The sequence below is a fragment of the Plectropomus leopardus genome, chromosome 23 (genome assembly GCF_026936395.1).
Source record: "Plectropomus leopardus strain MGB_pleo_1.0 chromosome 23, ASM2693639v1, whole genome shotgun sequence".
NCBI classification, from domain to species: Eukaryota; Metazoa; Chordata; class Actinopteri; order Perciformes; family Serranidae; genus Plectropomus; species Plectropomus leopardus.
Genome location: NC_142198.1, coordinates 17,955,726 through 17,975,565, shown reverse-complemented (window position 1 = coordinate 17,975,565; position 19,840 = coordinate 17,955,726). Strand labels below are relative to the sequence as shown.

General features: G+C 40.5%; 2 protein-coding genes and 1 long non-coding RNA gene across 3 annotated transcripts in view; 2 read left to right on the top strand and 1 right to left on the bottom strand.

Moving 5' to 3' along the window:
• The window catches only part of poln (polymerase (DNA directed) nu), a 70,131-nt gene extending 69,318 nt beyond the window's left edge, over nucleotides 1–813 (top strand). Inside the window, exon 27 of the mRNA XM_088073805.1 lies at nucleotides 32–813. Coding sequence (XP_087929931.1) covers nucleotides 32–115 — 84 coding nt within the window. The 3' untranslated portion in view covers nucleotides 116–813. The remainder of the gene's footprint in view (nucleotides 1–31) is intronic.
• Nucleotides 814–4,463: 3,650 nt separating this feature from the next.
• aspnat (aspartate N-acetyltransferase) overlaps nucleotides 4,464–19,840 on the bottom strand; it is a 28,635-nt gene continuing 13,258 nt past the window's right edge. Inside the window, exon 3 of the mRNA XM_042512460.2 lies at nucleotides 4,464–14,981. Coding sequence (XP_042368394.1) covers nucleotides 14,614–14,981 — 368 coding nt within the window. The 3' untranslated portion in view covers nucleotides 4,464–14,613. The remainder of the gene's footprint in view (nucleotides 14,982–19,840) is intronic.
• Nucleotides 12,354–19,840, top strand: part of LOC148185720 (uncharacterized) — a 26,876-nt gene continuing 19,389 nt past the window's right edge. The window contains exon 1 of the long non-coding RNA XR_015775708.1: nucleotides 12,354–12,466. This is a non-coding gene — a long non-coding RNA (uncharacterized LOC148185720). The remainder of the gene's footprint in view (nucleotides 12,467–19,840) is intronic.

The following is a 19,840-nucleotide window of genomic DNA, read 5'->3' as shown; positions in this document are numbered from 1 at the left end:
TGTGTGCCTGTGTGTGTGTGTGTGTTTCCAGGTCCCCCTGAAGGTGGCAGTCTCCAGTGGCAAGTCTTGGGGATCAATGTCTGAGCTTAACATCTCTCCAGTGTCTCCTCTCTGAGTCTTCCCTCCTCCCTTCCTAATTTTGTCTCTCTCTACCCCCCTCTTTATTTGATATCTGATATACATTTCTTGCTTACTCTCTCAGTATGTTCTCATCATCCTCTTCTGAGTTTCTTGTTCCATTTCTCTCTCTCATCATCTCTCTCTCTTTCACTCAGTCTGTCGCTCCCTCTCTCTTCGCTTGTCCTGCATCCACATTGCCATGGAAACCAGGCAGCTGCAGCTCCCAGTTCTTGCTTTCGCTCCATCCGTATCCGGGGGCAACGGCAGGAGCCACAGACTGGATTGCTCTCCTCCATCCTGAAAAAAAAAAAAAAAAAGATTCCTTGTCCTCCTCCTCTCCTCCTCCGTTTTCACACTCTCTTGTTAAGACCAACGCTGTTTTCTCTGCCTTGTTGCCAAGGTGAATCTTTGAGAGAGCACTTGGTGTTTATTGGTTCATAAAATTTGTTGTTGGTATGATTTTTAAAAAGACGCAGCAGTTGAGCAACTGTATACCTTGTATTTATTGTTTCTATGCTCTGTTCGTGTTGAATAAATCCAGTAAAGAAAGTGTCTGTGACAGGTTCACACTCGACAAACCCAATGACCTTTCTCACCCGCTTTCCTCTCCTCACGCAGGTTTTTTCTCCAGGCACTAATTCCTAATTAATTCTTAAGGCTGATTTGCATGTTACGTTTTAGGGCATTTTAAAAGCCAATGCTCTTATTACAGAAGTATTTCACTGCTGGAAAAATTGTCTTTTAATAAAACTAGGATGTCTTGTAGAAAGACAAATACTTTTGAAATTGGTGCTACAAAACAGAGAAAACGGGGAAAGAGGGCTGTGGCTTGTGAACTCATACGTTGGAAACAATGGTGGCTGGCCAGCAAGACATGATCTCATATTACAGTTAAATTGTGAGCTAAAACGTGTTTCTGAAAACATTTGAGGTGAAAAATAGCACCAGCGCTGCTTAGTTTTATCATTTAACCTGAGTTTTTTTGGCCTCCTTTTTCAATGTGCTGGGAGCAGTATGGCGCCCACTGTTTATTGTATTTATTTCTCTGGGACAATGAATATTAACAAACATTACTGTAAATATGACAGTTTTAAGAACAATAGTCATGAAAAAAATCAAACTTGTTATAGTGCCAACAAAGACAGAGATGGGCAGCTATGAAATTATATATTAATTACAGTTCAAAAAAGCATAACCAAAGCGGACAGAGCATCTTAAATGCAAAACTGGGAACATTAGCAACAAGACAACAGTAGCACTAAGGTTAGTCAAGCAGAAGTGAATTTACCAGCATACAAGATGTGTTTTCACAGACATTTACCAAATTAATTATAGTCATGTTCTCAACTGTCTAGAGGAGAACCTGTAAGTTCTCTGATTTGTGCCAGTACACAAAAACTTTAGCTAGTACAGCTAAACAGGGCACGAAAATAGGTTTCTGAAAACACATGAGGCAAGAAATACCGTTAGCAGTAACATTATGTTGATTTATTCGATCGAGTTTTAGCGGGCGAGAGTGGCCCAGGTCTGTCTCTTGATCCGTGTCTATGCTTTTTGTGTCCGTTGTGGTAGCATGGGTGGCGGGCAATCGAAAATTTAGATGTACAGCCTGTAGTTCAAACAACAGCCCAGGAGAGCCAGCGAAGCTCTGCCAATTAAAAATCTGCAAAGTATCCCTTTAATGGACACGTTAAACAGCTGAAGCAGCATTATAAGCTTGAATTTCAGCAAACATTGAAATTAATTTAAGTCACGATTCCTCTCAAATATTTCTGTCAATGTTGAATAACTTAAGAGGGAAATTCCAGGTGGAAAAGAGGACGACAGAGTTTATAAAAAGTCTGTTTTATTCAGCACGTATTCTAGTATTTTACTGATGTGATATTTTCAGGAAGGCTTTATCTAATAAGCTTCATCTCTGTTGGTTGCATTCAGCTGATTCAAAGCAGATGATCTAATTTTGCTCAGCTATGTGCTTCCAGCGCCTCGCTCTGCTCTCTCCAGTTCATCTTTTATCTGCTCACTTGGCTCTAGCCCACTCTCCTCTTTGTCTTGTTCCTGCCTCTGTCACACACACACATTCCACGAATGCTCGTACACAAGCATACACACACACTTGAGAAACACACACACGCCCACTTTTTTTTTTCCATGCCGGCACCATGAATGCACTCAAACACAGTCATCGGCTTCCAGGCACACTGACCGAGTTTCCTCGTCTCTGGCAGCCGCAGCGAAACTCTTTTGGCCCCTTTTATACTGTCCTCCAATTAAGACCCTTTAAGCCTGCAAAATGGGTCCAGGCAGAACCATACACCTTGTGACATTTGAACAAAGCCTAACCCCCATTACCTATTTAAAATGTCACCTCATGTCGGCTGCTAATTATAGCAGTTGTCGCTTTTTCGGTGGGAACAAAGGTGGCATGTAGGATACCCGGCAGATCCGCCAGCAGTTCTGTCTTGTCATTTACATTCCTCTAGTTTCCTTTCTTTTTCAGTGCACCAGCCCTTCACTTTGCCGGTTGAACCCACTGACTGACAGGAATGTGTTCTCCGTTCGCTGATGTGAGGGGAGCTTTTCTCACCAGGTCAGTATGAGCAGTTCAATGCCAGAGCAACAGACAGTGTTATGGAAATCTGTCCCTCTATTCTCTCATTGTTCTGTGGTTTAAGGGTGCACGGCCTTCCCCCCCTTTGAGAGGGGAGCGTGAGACTGTGCAATGTGCAAATTTGAGAGGGCACTCTGCACTTTTGGAGTAGGGGTGTTCAAAATAGGTATGGAGGTAAAACCAATACAGCTGTTTTTTAGGGCTCTCTAAACTCCTTTGTTTGCGTTCTGTTTGGTGGTAATCTATGTGGAGGATGCAACAGCCGACTAGCACTGCACTTCTGCTCCACTGTCATGTGGAATATTTTTGTTTTGTTCATTTCAGTAGTTAATATGGTCCTACAGCATGTCATATGAGGGATGAACTAAATATTACAATAAGCCCGTTATATTCTACTTAATTACATTTTTAAAAATGCATGATGGAGAATGAGGATGGGACGATTTTTGTGTTTTTATGGTGGATCACAATAAAAAATACAAACACAGTACTTGCACGTGGGCACCCTTTCAATCAGTTTACCATCGGACATAATACTGCTAAAATCATCAAGCAATCGAAGGCAAGCTTTTGAGAAAATACCACCTTAAGCTCAGCAAGTGTATAAATGAGTGTCATCAGCATATGAGGGTCTTTTTGCTTGAATCTCCATACCCAAGTCATAATTAATAATACTTTGTTCTGCAGCAACAATAAAAGAGAAAATTGTTGCTATGTTATGACAAGCAATCACTTGTTCAAAATAATCTTTAGCAAATGCAATCATAATCATCAATACATTTAAGAAATTGCCTCTATGTTATTAGTAAAGTTCTGTATGCAGTTTGTTCAAGTGGTGTTGCCGTAGCCCAGCAGAAGCCGTTGCCTGACTGCTGTACGCACAGACCTAATCTGATAAAGCAGCACGCATAATTTGCTCCCCTTTTTCTAAAAAACACAGGGTGTCTAAAGTTCTTTGAACATCGTACTGTATCAGTGTCATTACGTTTAAATGTTTTAGAAAGCGAAAAACTTGAACGGTATATGAGTGTTACAAAGACCAAAGACTATATCACCATTGACTGTTATAGTTTTTCTAAAATGTTAGTATGCCATAAAAAAGTCATTGTTTGCACCTTTTCTGCTTGATCATGAATCGGATGTTGGCTTTGATAACCCCAAACTTAGATTAAGATTTGTTTTCTGTGGTGCAATAAAAACAAATGTTTCTACCAGTTAAAGGAATTCCAGTATATTGAAGTGCCATTTTAAGAGTTTTAGGCATATTTTGACATGATAATATTGTGAATTGCTATTATTTGAGTTAGTGTAATTATGACAGTAAAGTTGTATATTGCCCTGTGCCAGATGAGGAGCCATCATATGTTGGCCTCCATTCTATTTCTTCAGCATTACTATCGTTTCAAAGATGTGAATGAGTAATGATTATGTTGATTTGACTGGAGTGGTGCCTTCGCTCTAATGACCTGTGCCGTTAACAGGAGCCGAGGGTCCCTCTGAAGACTCCAGTTGTCAAGGGCAACAGCATGAGCTTCCCCTAGCTGCCATGGCAACCGTGAGATGTGTAAGTAGACCCTGCGGCACATATCCTCATGGCTGTGATTACTGACACTTATATCACTTCAAATCTGATATTTATCTCAAATGATTCACATTGTGCATCATTTCCTTTCTCTGCTCCGCTCTGCTCCCTTGTGAGAAAAAAAAAATCAGTTCACTGTTGCAACATATAAAAGCTTAATGCATCATCATTTTTAATTGATACAATATATGTACATCCATGTTTCAATCATAATGCAGGAAATCCCATCTTTACATCTATACAGTGTTCCAGGTGTTGTCAGTATAAAAGAAAGGGTTAATAATCACAATAATAATCCCGGTGCGGTAATACAGCGGTCTTCCAAAGGAATGGCAGAAAGGGAACTGAAAGCTAATAGACCCCCAATAAAAACCAGGTTGTCACTGCAGTCTCACTGAGGTCGGGCAGACCGGTTAAACCAACGGACACGCCTTTTTATCTGAAGCTCTTTTTATAAAGAGATTGCTCTATAAAAGTCCCTTTGCACTTTTACACAGTATCTAACAACAGCAGCATCATCCTGCTCCAGTGTGTGATTTTAGACAGTATACCGGCATCACTGATCCAAAAGAGGCATAATACACATTACGTTTAACACAACAGCCTCTAGTGTGACATAACACATACGTCAGAACCACTTTCAGTTGACTGAATTTGACAAGACAAGTTGAATTATTACAAAATTACCTCTGTGTCTTCTCAAATACAGTCAACTTAAAAAAATTAAGGCAGCCAGGACACTAAACTTGTTTTAGTTAGTTTCTTTTTACAGTGTGATCTCCTCCTGTCCTCAGAGGGCAAGGAGCTCCAAAATCTCACTGTTTTCCTCAGTTTGGCGACATTTATGGACGTTCATGATCATGGAAACCGATTGCCTTGAAAGAGGAAAGTAAAAATGACTATAAATCTGAATTCAACTTTACTCTCTAAGTTTTAAGTTTACATGAAATTTAGCTTTAATTACTTAATTTTGTGAAGTTGTTGCAACTTAAAATGATAAGTGAAATCACCTTTTTCAGTAAACCAAGTTAGTCTGACTTAACTTGATCATACCAAAGAGGATTTTGTCAAAGATGAAGTTGGAAGATCTGTTCTGTTTTGTTAACATGTTTAAGAAAATGCAAATATGATAGGTGATAGATTGCAACCAGCAAAATACAGATATAGCACAGTAAACTTGGTTTAATGAAGTCGCTAAAACAGAGAAAGATAGATTTGATTAAACTTATCATTTTTAAGTTGCAACAACTTCACAAAACTGAGTAAATACATAACATTTCAAGTTTACGTAACAATCAGATATAAAATTAACATACATTGAGATAGTTATATTTACTTACTTTTTCAAGACAACAAGTTTCCTGGATTTTTTAAAAAGTAAAATCAACTTGTTAGATTTTACAGTGTACCTGCTGTGGCGGCTTAAAGGGGAGACGAGTCTGTCCTCCTTCTCCGTGCTTGTACCTTTTATACAGAACAGCGAGCCGGCATTACTGCACGATATTCTCACCTTAAACAGGCCGTGTAAAAGTGGCTTCTAACCCTGTGGGCCCCTGGCACTATTTTCTCACTGCTCTACTTTACATGCCTGAGGGCCTCTTTTCCCAAATTCCTCACCGTAGCCACTCGTCTCCTAACTCCCGGTTCCCAAAGTTTCCTCAGTTGCATTTAGATTCCCTCCCCCTCCTAAATCCACCTCATCCATCCATCTATCCATCAATCCTTCCTTCTATTCCTCTATCTTGGCCGACTGGTTGACCTGCCTGCCTCCCCACAGTGTGGCTGCATATCAATCCCCTGCTGTGCTTTGTGCGGGTCGGTTTCCTGGCAACAGACAACAGCCATGACAGGGCTCCAGGGCAGAGAGAGTCCCTCACATTTTGCAGCAGCTTGCTCTAGATGAACAGCTCAGTCCAGAGACGTTTATGTCCATGACTGGTGTGCTATAAGCTTACAGGGCTGCTGCAGTGTTCGAGAGTCTCTCCGGTGACTCGAGAGTTCAAGCAGACAGGTGGGACAGGGAAGGCTGTGTCCATCAGTGTGGGACAGACACCAAGGCTAAGATGGCGTGCTCTGTCGCCCCTGAAAGCGGCAGCCATGAGTCAGTACGGGATTGTTGTGAGGTAATACAGATGAAGACACCTGCATTACTGTGGAATCTCTTTATTAGTGCTGTAAATATCTTCTAAAATATAGTTTTAAATATTTTTAAATCCACAGTTTCTGTTACAAAAGGAGTAAAAATGACCCCCAGATGCTATTTACAGTAAAATATACTTTACAACTTTACAGTAACTGACTTGCAGATTCAAAAAAAAGACTTTGAATCTCACTTGTGAGAAAAGTCAACATGATTGAGAGTTGCGATTCTGGCAGCTGCTGCGTGTTTATAATTGAATATGTTCAATTGTACTGACAGAGCGGCGGTGGTGAAGTTACAGTGCACGTCTCAGCGGTCACAAGCTAACCGGAAGTCTTTGTTGTTCATTAAATAAAAGCTCAGCAGATTGCGCTTTCAGGGTGCAGCCACGCCATCTTTTTCCTGTGTGCTTGAACTGCTCGTTCTTTAGCATCCATCATCCCCCTCTTGTCATTTCCTCCGTCTCCTATTGACATCTGTACAAATATGCAGAGGTACACCTGTGTACTTTGACTTTTAAAAAACACATCTTTGACACCTCTTTGTAAAGAAAAATACAAAAAAACAAACATTTTACAATCAAACACCCCTCCAGGCTCTGATGTGATGAGTGGTAAAGTTGCGATGCTGAAAGTGTGATGGCATCACTGCCACTAATTGGTACAGTATAAGGGATATAACATCAATGCAGCATTTCATGTTTTTCATAAAATCATCGTTGATAGTGTCATTATTTTGTGGTTTTCTGTTTGTTTGTGTTTATTGCTTGATCAGATGGCACGTGGGCAGGATTTTTTTTTCTTCAAATAATACCAACAGGATTGTGTTGAACAAAATATAGCCACATAAGGAATAAAAATGCAGCAATTACTGTCACCTTTGGCAAATTTCCACCTCAAAAAATTAGCCATGGGTCGTAGCACAGATTATACATAATGGTATCATGTCTTGTATATATGCTTATGATACATACAGTCAATAATACAGGAGAAACTTTATCCATACTCTTCATAGGAAATGTAAAAAATCAAAACTATCTGTACTGTAATAGCAAAACAAGACACAGTTGTGCTACAAGTGCTTATGTGTTCTTGGCACCTGTGGCCTCAGTCCAGAGTGAGTCCTTCTGTGTTTGCCACAGCCGAGCAAAATCCTCCCCAGAGGTAGAGAGAGAGAGGGAGTCCATGCTTTGGAGCTTCGAGCTCCCGCCGCCCCCCCCACCACACACATACACACACATCCCCCCGTTTAACTGCCAATGTGGCACATTCCTCCCTCACCCCTCACCCTCCTTGTTAGGTGGAACATTCCAGGCGACAGCCATCTTCTGAGACAAAAATGAACTCCGTCAGGATTGGTTAAAACCAGCAAAGATGACAGTAAATAATACATTAACAATAGGCAGAGATACGGCTATTTACAATCACACAAAATGTCTAACGTCTAATGTAGTGGTTTAGTCACCTAATGAAAGAACCAATAGCTGCTTTTCACCTTTTCTTCTCATTCATAAAGTAAAAAAAAAAAAGCAACCAGGAAAGATTCAAAACATAAAAATCTTTCTAAGACCTTAAATGTTGGCAGTTTACATTCATGCCTGTGAGTGTTCGCCCCCGAGGCTGCCGAGCGCGGACACACACCTTCAGAGCAACACACCCACAGGATCTGTACATTTGTGCAGTTTTGACTTCGATGCTCCTTCACCAGCAGATAAACTGAATGAAATATTGACAAATATGGATATTTGGGTTGTTTAACAGCCAAAATTGAACATGACCAGTTTTTTTGTTTTAAACAGCTGAAGTTTGTGCCTCCGTGTCTGCCATCAGAGACAGCATCACATGATCATTTTTGGGTTCTAAAGCACTCTAGAGTAAAAGAGCCTCCTCCAGCAGGAGAGGCCTTTATGCAGCATACCTTCTCAAACCTCAACCAGTAGGACAGCACACTCGCACTCAAACAAATCACAGAAAACCAAATAAAAAAAAAAGTGTGGGCTTGTTTTTGGATTGTACATCAGCAGAACATTTTAGAGGAATGGTTTGTAACTAATTACACTCTGGCAGAAGTTGCATACAGTAAAATTACTACATTCTAACATCAAGTATGCGTTACCAGTTTAAAATGGGAGGTGAGACGTCACAGGGCATAGCATTCACATGAAGTAGAAAACAGACATTGCTCAGATGAGAAATAAATGCATTATAGTCAGTGCACTTCATCTTTACAATTCAAAATCATCCCTCAACTTCCTTAAGCCACGCAGTCCACGAGATAATTGAACTCCAGTGTTTGATTCCAGTGCATAAGGCCTTGGCAAAGGCGGTCTGAATGATACTACCTTTGTTCAGAATATATACCAGTAAGGATAATCATTTCTCCCAAAAAAAACCCCCACAGAGGAGCATTTTAAATTTCATCAGGCAAAAACTGAGATTGGCAGCAGCAGAAATGGCTCAGAATTGACAGACTTCACATTCTTCCACAAGATCCAGAGCACAGTTTGTTTTACAGTCCACCTCAGCAGAGCGCACCTTTCACTCTCAACCTTCAGACCTCACTCAGGTCTTATACAGAACGGGCTGAGTCATACAGAAAGGACCCAAAAACACTGACCGAAGGTGTTTGACACTCTGAATGTGTCTCTGTCATTGTGGTTTTGTGAGGAAAGCCTTGGCACCACTGACACTTTTCAGATCTATGATATCAGATTTTATTTTGAGAGTTTATTTTCTGCTCTATAGTCTGATTCAGATTGAAACAGACTATAGAGTCTGATTAAACATGAATTCAGGGAATGAAACAATTTGCCATTACTGCGGTGGCATCTCCCAACAGTAGGTTTTAATGCAAGCTGTCCTAGGAAGTGTATACATTTCTACTTTTACTTTTACTGTCTGTGTAACGTGACTTTCACATCGTAAATAACCTATCCAGTGTTCAGCTGCTCCAGCAGTAGTCTCAGACTTCAGCTTCGGAACAAAAATTACTAAAAAACAAGTAATGTTATATTGCGTAACTAAAGCAGATATCGTTATGGTACGTGTCTACAGGATCCGTCATTTCCACAGTTTCCATTTATTGTCAACATAAGCGGCCGTGCAGTGCATTCTGGTCTTGCAAGAAGCCTAGATTTTTTATGCAAGTCAGGTGCGTCCAATGTGTCTCACTGCCTCTGGAAACTCCAGCAGTTGCAAGTCTTATTTTTTGCCTTTCAGAAACAGATTTTGGCGAGTAGAGTTTATTATCTATGCCAGTCATTTACGCTAGTTACTACAACAAACCATGGACACATTTGGCTGAAAGTCACCAGTTAGTGTGGCTGTTAAATCAAAACACCAGATACTCTATGTTTAGCATAGTGCTTTTTTTCTTTAACCATTGTATTTGGCAGAAAATTAGCAATGTCTGCGTTTTAAGGCTGTCATCAATTGGCTGAGACAATTTAGAAAACTTTTGTCACTGTCAGCAGGTAGCAACGGACACTGCGACTTGCCACCGCAGTAAAGGGGGCGCTTGAATACTGTTACCTAATATCCTGCTTGGATTAGCAAGACTTTTGTAGCTTCTGTATGTTGCCGGTGGTGGCTGTTGCTCCTCACAAAACACAGTCTGTTCTTTTATTGTTTTAATAAAAAAAATCAGCAAAAAATGATTTCAAAACAGATGCGTCAGGGTGATGCGAGGCATCCTCCACATGTTGGCCCTATGACAACATCTGATGCGTTTGTGAAAACAATGATGTTTGATGCTTTCAGTGCATTTGTGCCTTGCTTTTACTTTGTAGAATTTCAGAGAGAAATCTTGGGTTGGCTCTAATTCAAAGACAAAGAACTCGTCAGTAGCTGAACCTCCGCTAGACGTGGTCTGAACAAAGGAAACGGAAGAAAACTTATAGGACCTGAAAAACATAAGCATCCAAATGACTTAAAGCAGCTAAAGTCAACTTTTGTCCATTGTGGGGATTATGTTTGTACATCACTAATTACAAAAATGAATGTCTTGTGAAAAGTGTAATCCAAAGTTAGATTCAAAGGAAGCTGTACTCTATATTTTAAGGTATTTAGCAGACACAGGTGGAGGTTTAATGGGGCGTTTGAGGACACTTTTGACAACAAATACTTGTGTCACCTGGAGCAAAGTTTAAACATTTGACCGTCACTGCAAATTCCCACTCCCACAAAAAAACACCTGTCCCGTTCCCATTGGTGTTTTTATGTATGTTTGTTTGTTTTTAAGGGGTGTAGTCATTAGGCAATGCAATGATTTTGAGTTGATGTTCTTAGATCACTTTGCATTCTCCTGCACAGTTTCATTCATATTAAAACTGCTTATTTCTATATAAAAACTGACCTATTGTTATCATGATTTCCGTCCCGCTGGCTCCCATTGACTTTTTTCCTGTCCCGTCCCAGTCACATGATGAATACTGACACTGACTCCCATCCCGCAGGATTCCCCAAAACTGTTTCCTTTTATCTGCATTCAAAAAACTTGGCAAAGGACTTGGTGGTTGAAAGATTTTGCTCCATGCACTACATGGGAACACGTGTTTATCTCTTGCATCATTCGTCCAATGCCCATTGACGATCTATAAGGTGTTTGGAACCTTTAACACGAGCTGGTTTATTAGAAGAAGAACAGTAATGCTCTCACTATTCATTAAGGAAGGAAACTTTTTAGCCCTCCAGCCAGTGAGGAATAAATCTGAATATAAATAGCTACTTGCAAATTTAGCAAGGCTTTAAGTATGTGATACAACTATCTCCTTAAGATTCGTGAGCACTGGCTTGTGGCTAGAGATGTTCCGATACCATTTTTCTAATCGATTCTGATACGTAAACCGACACAAGTACCGACCCGATGTCATTGCGTTAAAAAAATTGAACAGCTGTATACATTTAACCCATTTTCATGTCAAGAAGCCAAATAAAAATTCAATGATGGGTCACGCCGGGAGTTTATCGGATAGAGCACATACCATTAAGGCTGAATCCTTACCGCAGCGGCCCAGGTTCGAGTCTGTCCTCTGGCCTTTTGGGCCAAGTCTTTCGCTCTTTCTCCCCTTTCGTATCTTTCTGTCTATCACTATAAAGCTCAAAGATGCCCCCCAAAATATTGTACAACTAAACATTGGCAACACGGCCTTTGATTCGTCGACACTCGACCCATTGCACTATGTGATGCATATTGCACTCAGTATGTTTCAGCAAACTGCTCACAGCAACATCGGTTCTTTTCAACACATAATAAATTGATAAATAATCACATTAATTGTTGAATTAATTAGTTTTATGAAGACTCTTAAAGTTGAAGGCTCTTCTGTGATTAATTTCAAAGCTCATTGTAAGTTTCAACGGTAACAGAGCGGAGGACTTTAAAAGTACGTTTCTAGACTGCAGCGTTTCTGAGACTTTCTAAAAATAATAAATGGAGTACTTTGATGTTTGAATACAACATCAGCGACCTTGAGGGTTTAATGAATTGAGACAAATAAATGCGGTTTCCAATCGGTAGTGTACTTGCCGATACCTGATCCAGAATTTTAGTGCGGAGGCATTTCCGATACTGGTATCGGAACAACTCTATTTGTAGCTGGTATTATTTTTCAAAGAATTAAGATTTAAATTAAATAAACCATTATTTAAAGAAAACATCAAACAAGTCTATGGTTCCACTGTATGCCATGTGCTAGGAGTTTCTCCCCTAAAAGTTATTTTGCATTCAAAGACACATTTCATGCAAATGATACAATTGTTTGTTTTTTTTCCAAACAAAGAAACACACATTTCTTTTATATGTTCATTTAAAAAAGAAGCGTATTTTCTTTTTATATATATATTTATATTTATATATATCATATATAAATTAGTTGTGTTTTTTTTTCTACACTTTTCCAGGGCAGGCACCGTACACACACCGGGTACAGAGGCATGCCACACTTGCATTGCTTTTTGCATTCTACAGTTGGTTGGCTGGCAGGCATGACGTCATCCAGACAGTGCTGCAGCTGGTGAGTGTTTCTGCACCAACTCTGAACACACACACACACACACACACACACACACACACACACACATTTTCACTCTCACTTTCTGCGTCTTCTGCACACGTCTTGCAACCTGACACCAGCCGCGTCACACTGCCTAGATGACATCAGAGTACGGGGGCGGGGTCTAAGGGTTGGTCAGACAAGCTTCAAATGGAGTAATAAAAGCAGTGCAGCAAGGCTCTGTGGCGCATGCAGAGATGGCCAGGGGGACAATGGGCGTGGCCTGGGACAGGGAGGGTCAAAGGTCAGCGGAGGGTTCAGATGGAGGGTGTGGGGTCTAGCCCAGGGTTGCAGACAGATTCATGAATGGGAGGTTTGGGGAGGGGAAGGGTGGCAAGGCAAGGAGGGTCATTGCTAACTTCATGACGATTACATTAGTATTCAATTTTTTTCTGTCTTTTTTTCATCTTATGTGGATTTTTTTGTTTTATTTTGCTTTATATTTTACTTTTTACAAATGGTGTGATGACGTAACTTAGGCTCAGAGTCGTGGATGGCTGAATCTACTGCTGGTTGAATGGTCAGAGGATGGAGGTTGAGATGGAGAGAGGTGTTATGGGAGAAACTTTTTGTTCGCTACATGACTGTATACACAATATAAACACATGGGGGAATGCCAATATACTGGTTTAAATAATTATTTGCTGTTTGTGCTCAGTTATGTACTGTAGGTTTGCAAGTATTGCTAGTAGTCATGTCTTACCCAAGTTGCTCCCCAATAACCTGGATCAAGTATGTGGAGTGTCGTCTACTTTTAGCTACTCGTAATCGTCGTAGTTTTGACGGTAAAATTTGCATATTACAATGTGGTAATATGTGTTAAAAAATCATTAGTCAAATATATTCAAAATGTTAGAATGCATCTTTCAATCAGTAAACATTGTATAAGTACACATAGAAAGTTGTTTACTTAGATAATACTTGACTCGTAGCAAGAAACTTCAAAATAAAAATTCGTTCATGAGGCCTAAGGTCTGGCCTCATCAAGCACGCACACACACACACACACACACACACACACACACACACACACAGTCGTATACTCTCAACAATCTCACACACACACAGACAAGCTCTTACATGCAGCTATATTGTATCATGGGATCTGTCAGCGAGAAACTTCCACCCTCCTCAACCAACCAGAGACCCTCTGGGAAAAGCAGTGATTAATAAAACAATCGAAAAAGAAGGAAAGATCCAATTGAATAAATTGTGAGGACAATGAAGAGGAGGGGTGGTGAGGAAGATGCACTGTGTTGATTCAGGATGCAGGACACACGGTGCATTTTCCACGAACCATTCTGTCATCTCTCACTTCAGGGGTCAGTAACACACTCTCGCTGTGCTTCAATATGGTGTCTTGAGAGACTGGCTAAAAGCCAAATGACTTGTGTGGCGCGACCTGTCCACACACACAAAATGTAACATTGAAGAGCTTTTGTAAAAGAGAGTGTGTACCACGAGCTCCCCCGCCACTTTTTTGTTGTGTGTTTTGCTCTCGATATCCGCCCCTCCCAATTTATCCACTGCTCTGTCCACCCCCAGTGACTCAGAATGCAAATGCACTCTCCTGCGTCTAACCCGTCTGTTGAATTTTTGCTGTGAGGAAATTAGGAGACGTGAAAGGGAAAGGCTTGAGGTTATGGGGGAGGGGTAAAGAGGGCATTGTGGAGTCGTAATGAAGGGGAGTATTGATCAGAGTCACATGGTCTTTAAACCAAAGGGGCAGGGGAGGGTGCCTAGTTTGGGTGCCACTTCAATGTCTTCTGAAAAAGCCAATATTTTTTCCTCTCCCATGGTGAAAAGGGAGGGGCAAAGGTACAAAAAATATCTTAATAAAATAGAGGAAAAGAAACAAAACTCTTATTTAAAATGTAAAATACAAAAACAACAGCAACAAAAGCATAATGAAAACGTTAGTGACTTTAAAGATGAAATAGTAGAAGTGTTAAGTCGAGGTTATCTCTAATGACACAAAATAAATAAAAGCTGTCAGAGGAGAGGATGCGGTCGGGGCTCTCGGGTGAAGGAGGGTCGTTGCTCTCTCTCTCTCTGTCCCTCTCTTTCTCCCCCTCTCCATCTCTCTCTCTCCCTCTCCCTGTCACCTCTCACTCCTCACGGAGCTGCAGGCGGTAGCGGCTGTAGCGGATCTGGAAGAAGAGCCTCTCCAGCGGCGAGCGGGTCATCCCAGGGAGCCTGTAGTCCTCGCTCTGGCCCGTTCGGCGGAAGCCCAGCGACTCGTACAGCTTGTGGGCGGCCAACTTGACGGCTGTTGTGCCGAGGACCACTGCAGCGTAGTTGTTGCGCACGGCAAACTCCAGAACACGACGACCCAGCGCTTTTGCGATGCCTTTGCCACGGTAGCGCGAATCCACTGACATGCGATGCAGCTCCACTGTGTTGTCATCCTCATGGCCTTGCGCTGCCACGATCCCCACCACACGTCCATCGAGCACTGCGACCCAGAAACAGGAGCCTGACAGAAACAAGATACAACGAATTTAATTAAATTATGTAGGTTTTATTGAGCATTGTCAACAGAGTTAAACACTTAAAGGCGTCGATCAACATTTTGGGAAAAATTTGAGTTAGATGAGAAGATTAATTGCCACCAGCCAGTTACCTTAGCTTAGCATAAAGACTAGAAACTAGGGGAAACAGCTAGCCTAGATTTGTCCAACAGTATAAAAAAATAGGCCATCCTCCTTCTTTAAAACGCACTAACTGTTTCCCACCAAATTTTTCATAAAAATTTAGGTTTTTTAAACACAAGAAAATCTGTTAAAAATAGGCGATTTACTTTTTTTCATTGCCAGTAAACGAATACACCTTTAAACACAAAAACCCCTTTCTCAATAAAATAAGCGTGTGCACATGTTTTTTAAACGCGGGAAAACTCGCTGAATATATGCAATTGGTTGCTTTCCAATTGCAAGTAGAGCAGAGCTGTGTACACGGCTCGCCTGCAGCAGACAAGTATGCCTGTCTCTGTGTTATGCGTCTTTTTTTTTTTTTTAATTATTATTCAGTCTCTCTCAAACTCAGCACAGATTACATTTGAAACGATGTTTAAGTGTGCTTCCTTGGAAGAGACAGACGGTAATTTGTGACAGCCTGTCACGGCAACTCACTGTGGCTGGAATTAGCGTCTCACACTGAGCTGCTCCATTATACTGTGAAGCTCGAGACCACATTTCAAACCTCTGTCAGGAACGGTGAATCCAAATATATTTCTATTGTAAAACATTCGCTACTGGTTAAGAAGTCCACACCTTTGCATAAATAAGACAAATGTCAGAGGGCTGATTTAACAAAATATGCATTGTGATGGATGAATGAAAGGAGGAAGTAGATTGAATTGGTGTTTAGCATCAACTCAAAATGAACATCCTGTGTTTCCATTAGCAGCGTGTTGCATCATGCCGTAGCGAATGCTCTGGGAGGAGAGAGAGTAGAAGAGGGGCTGCAGGGAGCATATGAATGAGGAGGGCAGGGATCAGTGTCAGACTGGTGCTTATTGGCATTAGCCGCTCGGTGCTGATTAAAAGGCATGACAGAGTGGTTACTCTGGGCTCACAGTGTAGTGGAGCGGAGACACTGATCTCAGGACAGAGACAAGTTTTGTTTTGATTAGATCAAAGTCTGGCATTTTTTCTCTTGTACAAATATTTTCATGTAAAAGCGACAAAGAGAAAAAACCATACTGTATAGAGACTCGCTGTATCACAGAGGTGATTTATCAGACACTCAAAGTGGTGACAGACAGATAAAAAGACTAACACACATACAGACAGACAAACAAGGTTAGACCAATGCAGAGAAAACCGTCGGCAGACAATGCTCCTCCACCAGAGTACTTTGAAGAGCTTGAATATCATCCTGTTTTACTATCAATCGATATTTGTGCTGCAGATAGAAGTTGTTCACTTTGACATGAAGTTTTTTCTTTTTGCCTTTGAAAGACATTTTCAGCAATAACAGTTTAGGTTTTCCCTTGGCGGCTGTATCGGGCTGATAAATCTTAAAAGATATTTAGAGGTGCATGGTTGTGAAAGGATCCAAAAACAGAACACAAGAACTTGCTAAGAGCTAAAACTTGCTAATTATTTTATCAATTCGTTGATTAGTTGTTCGGTCTATGAAATGTATCAGTATTTCCTAAAGCCTAAAATAATGTCCTCAGATGTCTTGATTTGTCCACAATTCAAAGATTTTCAGTTTATGGAGTAAAGGTATCAGACATTTTTAACATATAAGAAGAATTTGTTATGAATATCCCTTATCAAATTAGTTGGTGATTTATTTAAAACAACACAGATTCCGAAAAAAGTTGGTATACTGTGTAAACCGCAAAAATATGAATAAGAATGCAATGATTTACAAATACTTTTCCAACTATATTTAATTTAATGCAGAACAAAGACATGATATCTAATCTTCAAACTGATAAACTTAATAGTTTGTTTTTTTTTGTAAATATACACCCATTCTGAATTTGATGCAACACGTCCAAAAAAAGTTGTAACAGGCATGTTTACCACTCTGTTACATCACCTTTTCCTTTAACAATACTCACAGCGATTGGGAACTGAGGACACTAATTGTTGAAGTTTTGAAAGTGAAATTGTCCCTCAAGATTCACAAGTACGCTGTCCTCTAAAATCCTCAAGATTTAATGACTTTCTTTGTGGAAAATTGGGCCAAAATCCCACATAAAAACTCTGTGAGAGATTAGTTTCTTTGTGTCTTTTCAAACAAAAGCTTAACCAAGTATTGAATACATTTTACTCTGTGTTTAATACTTTTTCCAATGTCATTCCACTTTATTGCACATAATTTTCATGCAATGAAATGTTTTCTTCATTAGTGTAGTTTTACTGAGTTATTTAATGTCTATTTTAAATTTAATGTGATAAGCTGATTCGGAATTATATCTTATAAACACAATTTTGACATATTTTCTCCACTACATGCCAAAATGGATTTGCACATCACTGCATTCTGTTTCTATACACGTTTTACACAGTGTCCCAACTTTTTGAAATCGAGTTTGTATTTGTCAAATAATATTTGTTGCAGCTCTACGCCCATGTCACCCGCTACAGATGTCATTAGATGTAATGTCTGCACTTGACATTAAAAATCCCTCTTTAACCGACAGTCCGGACATAACCCTGGCAGAATCACTTGTTCGCAGGGTGTCTAATACCCGACTGACATGTTTCTTTTGAAATAATTCCCTTTTGAATTTCAATCAGACAGTTTATAAAACCAACACAGTGCTTAGGAGCATGCCCCTGCATAATTTCCTTTACCGATCATAATCTGTCAAGGAAAATGACCCTCTCAACCTCCTGTTTTTTTATTACATAACCATGTTCAAACCGCCTCTCCATCAATGTCAGCAGTATTTATTGCATGTGTTGGCAGTGGCTTCATGGTTTTGTGCTAAAATGCCATCTGTTTGTTATAGATAAAGTAAATCTGACTATTCCGTGACTGGCAGCGGCTGACCGTAAAAATCTGTGTCCGTCTGTCCGCGAGCTCTGTATCCTAATTCTTGCTCTCTTTCTGCGTCCTTTCTCCTTTATTTCTGCTGAATCTCTCACTGTTATACACACATGGCGTCAAGAACACACACACACAAACAGGCGGTGACATTAACATCACGCTTCTGCTGGCATCCTGTGTGTAAGGAGGGATTTCATGCCCCTGCAGTCCCGTGTTAAGCTGATCCGGAGGCTTCTGTTACTGAACAACTGTCATATGTAGGTTGCTGCCGCGACAGGAAAACCCAAGTCCCCCCCCCGATAGCTAGACGGAGGTATGGCATCCCAGGGAGACTATCTGAAACCAGAGTTTCACTAATCTCTGAAGGGTTCCTGTTAGCCCAGTTCAGACTTTATGGATTCACCCCGTCTTGTCAAATCAAATTTGTGGGTCAGGTAAGGAGACACTGGTGGAAAACTCCTCTGATCCTACGTTTTATCTCGTCCACTGCGTCTGTAGAAATGTAGGTCAGATGACTGTGCAGTTTACTGACATTAAATGTATCGGTCAATTAGCCACACATTTAACCCTTTAACACCTGGAGGAAATCAGTTTTCTATAGCTGCTTTCAGACGCCTTTCACTAGCATTTAAAACCTCTGAAACCTGGGAAAATTTGATTTTTTAAAATAAAAAAATAAAAAAGAGCAACTTGGTAAGAAATGTCCTGCAAACGGCAAAAAAAATATATATAGTAAAGGAGAAACGAAATTATCTGAAATTTAGTTGGGAGGATTATTAGATTTTTATGTATTTTTTTTAAATGTCCAAAAGGCAAAATATTTAAGTAAAAATAAATAACTAACCAACTGTAATGGATAGTGCTTCAAAATGCATGTGTAAAGCATTTGGAAATGCACTCTGAATTTGTTTTAGCCTGTTGTATAAAAAGGAAAGAAAACATAGCTTATATGTAATAAAAACGTATACATAATGCTAATTACAGCCCATAAGTGGGGATTTAAAGGCTTCTACAGTTTCTTCCAACAGCCATGTTTGTACATTACCCCCCCGATCCTCAGCTGCTTTCACCCATCTGGACATTTTTTGCCCTTGCAAAAAAAACTGACATTTTTGGAAGTCCTTCACCCTTAAAAAAGGCAATCAATCACTCATTTCATCCTGCCGTTTGGGGGCCGACATAGTGTGAAGCCGATAATTTTGGGCTTTGATGGATGACTGTTTAAGAGATTGTCTGCATGACTCAGATTTACAAATTTGTAAGTGCTCAAGTGTCTCACGGCCTTTGCTAATACTATGGAATGATGTTTCATTATAGGCAGATGCTAAACATGCAGTGTCACCTCCTGTGGCACTCTGCTGGCATTATTATGCTTGTACGTTTGTGTGTGTGTGTGTGTGTGTGTGTTGGCGTAGGAGGGGGGAATACGCATCCATAAAGCCCTCCTGACCATCTGTCTGAACTGAGCCGGTGCCAGTAATGAGGACAGGACAGGAAAGCACGCAACTATCCCTCTGCTTATCTCGCCCATCAGACTATGTGTATTACTTAACACTGCGTCTCAAAAATACTCGGATCACATGGAACAATCAACCAAACCAAAATGTTACATTTCTCCTCACCCCTCCTCCCGCTCTGACTCTGCCTTTACGTTGACCTCTAAGCGTCCCGACATCACTGCTAAAGGAGCATCAACGTCTGCTGAGTCTGAAACTGCTATTAAACTTTTAAAACTGCATGGATTTAGCGAGCTATCCTTATTTCTGCTTCGAACTGCACTTCCTGGAAATAGGTAGACAGAGCCGACACGGAGAGAAACGAAAA